A 7125-nucleotide genomic window follows, 5' to 3' on the forward strand; every position below is an offset into this window, starting at 1 on the left:
CCTGGATTTGTTTATAAATTCTATTTTCTTTAAAATGCTCTTCCTACTCCAATTTGCCTGTCTCCCCATGGAGAATACAATAATTATTGATCTCTCTGTTATTAAAATAGGATTATTAAAAGTAAATGAAATTTAATATATTCCCAATACAAAGAAAAGATAAATGTTGAGGTTATCTCAGTTATCCTGATTTGATCATTAGATGTTGTATATAGGTATCAAAATATCACATGTACCCCCAAAACATATGTAACTTTTTTTTTTTTTTGAGACAGTCTCACTTTTTAGTCTTCAGTAGAGTACCGTGGCATCACAGCTCACAGCAGTCTCCAACTCTTGAGCCCAAGCCTTTCTCCTGCCTCAGCCTCCCAAGTAGCTGGGACTACAGTTACCCCCCACAACGCCCAGCTATTTTTTGTTGCAGGCATCATCATTGTTTAGCTGGCCCCGGCCCGGTTCAAACCCGCTGGCCTCCATGGCCAGCACTGCAACCACAGTGCTACAGGTGCTGAGCCTATATGTAACTATTTTATATCAATAAAACTTCTTAAAAATAATTTTTTAAAAATTAAAAAAAATTAATGTGTAAGTCCTTATGAAGGGCTTAGTAACTGGTAAATTCTTATAACCGATGAGGAACCTAAGAAAAGGAAAATCAGGCTCTTAGTGATGTGTATTTTTTCTGACTACAGTTTTTTTCTTTTTTCTCAATAGGGATGAACACATTGCTTTGTGCTCCCATTCAGACTCAGATGCAACAGAAAGAGGTATGAGTTCATGCAAGTATCTTTATACTTTAATTTCTCTTTGACAGTACAAAACTTAAAAAGCACAATTAGATGGTAATGGCATGATTTAATAATGACTTGACAAATTAATCAGTATAGATTAGAAAAACTTTCTACTTTCTTGGTTAACTAAGGATAGTTAATCACTACCAGTTTAAATAACAGAGAGATACGGTATACTAAGACTTCTCAAACTTTAAAGATTGTATGTATCATCTCAGGATTTATTGAAATGCAGATCCTTATCCAATAGAAATAGGGTAGACCCTGAGAGTCTGTCTATCTCCTGGGTGATACCAGTGCACAGGTCCACAGACCATACTTGCAGTAGCATACTTTCAGAACCATGTCCTCTCAAAAAAAAAAAAAAAAAGAGTTAAACACAGAGTATAATAAAATTAGCCATCCTGCATTTATGCTTCTCCAAGACTAGGATGAGTATGACCTTTTACCCAATATAGCAATTAGAATTTTTATTGTGGCTACCTTTGGAATTATTAGTGTTTTTGATTTTTTAGTCATTTTAGTGGATGTGTAATTAACTATGAATTTTTTTTTTTTTTTTTTTTTTGCAGTTTTTGGCTGGGGCTGGGTTTGAACCCACCACCTCCAGCATATGGGGCTGGTGCCCTACCCATTTGAGCCACAGGTGCTGCCCTAACTAAGAATTTTTTAACCTTGAATTTTTAATTTTTCCCAAAACACTAAAAAGTAACTCAATCAAAGACTTTAGAAAAAACTTTTTTTTTTTTTTTTTTTGGAGACATAGTCTGACTTTGTTGCCCTCAGTAGAGTGCAGTGGTGTCACAGCTCACAGCAACCTCTAGCTCTTGGGCCTAGGGGATTCCCCTGCCTCAGCCTCCCAAGTAGCTGGGACCACAAGCACCCACCACAATGCCTGGCTATTTTTTTTTGTTGAATTTTGGCAGGGGCTGGGCTTGGTATATGGGGCCTGTGCCCTACTCACTGAGCCATAGGTGCTGCCCTAGAAAAACATTTTAAAAAATTTTGTGCAGTATACCACACTGTTAATTTGAACAAACCAATATATCATGAAACCAGCACTGAGGATTGACTATATAGTACATGTTGTAAAATACCTTTTTACAAGTTTACATTTGTTCTGATCTCTTATATTTTTCTTTCATTATAGTTTTCAGTTATAGAACATGACCATGAAAGGAAGCATGGAAATGACCAGACAGTCATCTTTTCAGATGAAAACCAGATGGACCTGACAGCATGTCATACTGTGATGATTACTAAAGGCCTTTTAGACAGTACCAAAAGTGAAAAGTCCACCAAGATAGATACTGCATCATTTCTGGCTAATTTAAAGCTCCATACCGAGGATTCAAGAATGAAAAAAGAATCTGTGGATCAAAACACTTCTTCAGAAAAGAAAATAAATTTCAATGACTTAATAAAGAGATTGAATACAAGAAAATATGCTTTTCCTTCTACAGGACCTGATAAAGAAAATTCCAAGATACCTGTTTATTCTGAAGAATCTAATAGTGCCTCTTCTACACATCAAGTTCATGTATCTCTTAATATGGATGAGAATAGCAGTAACATGACTAAAATCTTTAGAGAACAAGATGATGGAATGAATTTTACCCAGTGTCATACAACCAATGTTCAGACATTGGTTCCCACATCCAATGAGGCCAACTTACAGGAATTTAAAGGTAATGATACTACAATTTATGGTAATGATGTAATGGACTTGACAGCTAACCACACCATACAGATTTTACCCTCAGCGGATAATTTATCTGAAATAGAAAATCAAACCCAGCCTGTCACTGTGGACGTCACAACAGATTACAGAACTAAAGCTTCAGGAAAGAAAACAGTCTTTAAGAATGAAACAAATACTGCTTTTCAAGACCATTCCTTAAACTCTGAAGACAATATACTTAGTACCAGAAATCATATTATGGAGGCAGAAACTCACAAGGTCACACAGACTTCTAATAAAGATGCTAGAACATTGGCCATGACTGCAGAATCTATATGTTCTACCTCAGCTACTCAGGATTACAAGACAGTTTTTTATTCTAGTTGTAATGATGCCATGGAACTGACCAAGTGTCTTTCAAGTATGAGAGAAGAGAAAAATTTGCTAAAGCATGACAGTAATTCTAAAATGTCTTTTAATCCTGATGCCACCTCTCTTCTTATAGAGAAAACTATTTATCCAGGAGAGGATAACATGGATATTACTAAGAGTCACACAGTTGCAATAGATAATCATGTTTTTAAACAAGATCAGACAAATGTACAAATGGCAGCTGCACCAATATCTGAAAAAGAAATGACACTCCAAAATCACAAAATCATGTCAGAAAGTGGGAAAATGAGTGTAAATTTTAATGAGTGTAAATTACAACAGAGGCTGGAAAATCCTTTATCTATTTCATTACCTGACAAAAAGACTAAACTCTTAGCAGGTGAAGATATGGATTTGACTAAAAGTCACACAAGTAACTTAGGAAGTCAGGTTGCTCTTGAATCTTATAATTTAGCACCCAAGAATACCAATAAATCTTACTGTCTTAGCAAAAGTTCTTCAGATGTAGGGGGAAAGATGACCAAAGGTCATACTGAAGCATCCCAACAACCAGACATGATATCTGAAAACATCCTAACTGATACCTGGAGCAAAGAAAAAGACCAAGTTTCAAAAATTTCACCCTATCATGATAAAGATTCTTCTCAGTCAGCTAACTGTGATCAGGACATAGCAGCAAGCCATAACATAGTCTACTGTGGTGGTGTTCTTGATAAACAAGTAGCATTGGGAAATAACAGAAATACAGCTTCATGTGAGCAGTCTTTGTTTTCTACCACAAAACTATTAGTTTTATCAGAAGGACAGTCTGCCATGAAAAATAATACTGCTGTTAACAGTCATACTGTGAAATCTGTACTAGGTCAGAATTCTAAACTGCCTGAGCCACTAGAGAAAAGCTTACTTGGTCCCACATCTGACTGTTTTCATGAACAGATGATTGATTGTTCAGAGGAGGAGCAAAATATGGATCTAACTAAGAGCCACACAGTTGTCATTGGATTTGGTTCTTCTAAAGAACAAGAACTTGGTAAAACTAGTTTAGAACACACTACCAGCCAGCTAACAGCAGTCAGCAGACAGGTAGCTGTAAATGTTGAAAAATGTGATGAAAGTCCTAATTATAATTATATCTTGGATGTGTCAAAAGGTGAAAGTATACAGAAACCTGAATTTCTGAAGAAAAAGCAAAATGTCAAAATTTGTGGAAGGAAAAGTGTTGGTGGACTAAAAATTGATAAGACTATTATATTTTCAGAGGGTGATAAGAATGATATGGATATTACCAAGAGTTATACAGTAGGAATAGACCATAGACCTTTATTAGGTGAATATGATTTCCATCTAGTGCCTTTGGCAGAAACTTCTAAAACTGTTTTGTATACATGTGGGCAGGATGACATGGAGATCACCCGAAGTCACACAACTGCCTTAGAATGTAAAACTACCTCACCAGATGAAATAATTACTAAGCCTGCCAACAAAACTGTACTGTTTGTAGATAATCATGATGAACTGGAAATGACAAAATCTCACACTGTTTTCATTGACTACCAAGCAAAAGAGAATAATGTGCTTCCAGCCAGACCTAACTTTGAACTATCCCAAAGGAAAAGCCTAGGAAAACCAAAAGTGATACATACTCTTACTAAGGAGAATGTTTTTTCCCCAGAAAATGGCAAAAGTGACCATCCATTGTCAAAAGACATCCATTTGGCATGTGTAGAAGAATGGTCTAATAGTGCTCCTATAGAGAAAGCTGTATCATTTATAGCTGATAATAAGATGGACGTGTCTAAATCAACCACTTGGAAAAATGTCAAAGATGTACAGAAACCTAAATTTCTGGATGAATCTCTGTCAGGCAAAAGTCAGAGAAGAAAGAGCCTCAGGCTCAAAAATGACAAGACCATTGCATTTTCAAAGAATGATAAAAATAATATAGATATTACCCAGAGTTGTAAGGTAGAAATAAATAACAAAACTATGCTGGAAGATAGAGAGGACTTCCATTTGGTTCCTTTGGCAAGAACTTGTAAAACTATTTTGTCTTCATGTGGACATGATGACATGGAGATCACTACAAGTCATACAACTCCCTTAGGATGTAAAACCATCTCAGATGAAATTACTAGGCCTATGGACAAAACTGTAGTGTTCGTAGATAATCACAATGATTTGGAAGTCACCAAGTCCCATACTGTGTTCATTGATTGTCAAGCCACAGAAAAAATACTTCAAGGGCACCCTAAATTTGGAACAGCAAAAGAAAAAATCTTGGGTGTTTCTTTTCCTGAGGATGCTAGCTTTGTTCAAGAAATCACTAAAAAACAAGCACTGGCTGTAGAAAACAAAATTGTGCTTCACACTGACCAAAAGCATCACATGATGCCTACTAATACATTGTCTGGGGATCAAGGTGAAATAGGAACCATCAAATCCCATGACACTGCTGTGAATGAAGAGGTCACAGGGAAAGATGTAGATCTGGCTCAAACATTGAAAAAAGCCAACATTAAAAGTTGTCACTTAAATAGTACGGATAGAAGGAATGTGGAATTTACAAGTAGTCATACAACTGCTCTTTGTGGATCCTGTGATAATTATTCCTGCTTACCAAATGTTATTTCCTGTACTGATAATTTAGAGACTAGTGCCATGTTCTTATGTGATAAAAATGAAGAGAAAACCAATAATTACTCAGTACAAAATGATCTTGATTATGCAGACAATTTAGCCAAAGAATATCGTTTGGAATCTAAGGGACTGTCTCTCTCTGTTCCCTGTCCTTTGTTAGAAAAGGAAGAAGTTATTCAGACCAATACCAAAGGACATTTAGATGGTGTCTTAACACTACTCAAAGATCAAGATCTGATTAAGGAACCTCCAAATCTGTCAGCTAATCAGACATTAATGTATAGTCAAGATTTGGAGGAGATGACTAAACTTGATTCAAGGCAAGTATCTTTTAAGCTCTCAAAAGATCAAATGGAAACTTTTGTTGATGATACTTGTGTTATTTCTCAGACCCCTCCCCCAACTCAGCAACCTCCACTATCTCAAAAAGAACAAAGTAGTGTCAATAAGGATGAAGTAGTACTGTCTAAACCTGGAAATAAGAGTTTAAATATAGGAAATTCCTCTACAACCACAGGAGAAAACAAGTACAAAATGCGCAATAATGAGAAGGAGTTTGCTACAACCTGTAATAAGGAACTGAAGGAAACTATTCATATAGCTAAATGTAACACAGCTATAGATTTCCACAATAACTCAGACTTGACTAAGCAAGCCATTCAAACCCATGTCAATGCTAGAAAAGCATCAGATCCTGTGATTGCATCTAATGTTCCATGTTTTAGTAGTTTCAGGCCAAATTTTAGTAACTTGAATGGAAAGACTGAAGAGTATTTAGATTTTCAAACTGTTCACATAGCGCCTCCTCCAGAGCAAATACTTGAATTAGGAAATAAGGCACATAATGATATGAGTATAGTGCAAGCTACTGAAGTACATAATGTTAACATAATCTCCGGCAATGCTAAAGATAATAGAGACAACGAAAATAAATCTTATAATGGAACTGAAATTACCTCTGTACCATTAAAGACAGCTATTAAAGATAAAATGAGGAGATGTTCTTTGGGAATCTTTTTGCCCAGATTGCCAAATAAGAGAAATTGTAGTGTGTCTGGTGTTGATGACCTGAAGCAGATTTCAGCAGACACAACTGACTTAAATCACTTAGGAACTCAGCCAGTCTCCAGCAAGGATTCCGGCATTGAATGTGTTGCAGCCAAACTGAACTTAAGTCCATCTCAATATATAAATGAGGAAAATCTTCCTATATTTCCTGATGAGATTAATTCCACAGACTCAGTTAGCATAGAAACTGAGGAAAAAGTTTTGATTAAGACATACCAAAAAGAGATTTCACCATCTGCAAATACAATGGAAGAAACTTCTAATAGCCAAAAAAGAACCTGGGTACAAGAAGAAGACGATGATACTCAAAATGAGAAAAAAATCAGAAAAAATGAGATTAGAGATACTGCACAAGATCAGGAGGTAAGTTCTGTCTTAATCCAAGGAACCTTTTGTTTTTTTTTATTTTTTTTTATTTTTTATTTTTTTTTTGAGACAGAGCCTCAAGCTGTCCCCCTGGGTAGAGTGCCCTGGCTTTACAGCTCACAGCAACCTCCAACTCCTGGGCTCAAGTGAGTCTCCTGCCTTTGCCTCCCAAGTAGCTGGGACCACAGG

The 7125-nt window shown here is 36.2% G+C and overlaps 1 protein-coding gene across 1 annotated transcript in view; it reads left to right on the forward strand.

The window, feature by feature from the left end:
• KNL1 (kinetochore scaffold 1) overlaps positions 1-7125 on the forward strand; it is a 59999-nt gene that overhangs the window by 12419 nt on the left and 40455 nt on the right. The window contains exons 7-8 of the mRNA XM_012806308.2: positions 715-767; positions 1942-6933. Of these exons, the coding sequence (XP_012661762.1) occupies positions 715-767; positions 1942-6933 (5045 nt within the window). The remainder of the gene's footprint in view (positions 1-714; positions 768-1941; positions 6934-7125) is intronic.

The sequence above is a fragment of the Otolemur garnettii genome, unplaced genomic scaffold (genome assembly GCF_000181295.1).
Source record: "Otolemur garnettii isolate 467f Iridium unplaced genomic scaffold, OtoGar3 scaffold00050, whole genome shotgun sequence".
In the NCBI taxonomy this organism is placed as follows: Eukaryota; Metazoa; Chordata; class Mammalia; order Primates; family Galagidae; genus Otolemur; species Otolemur garnettii.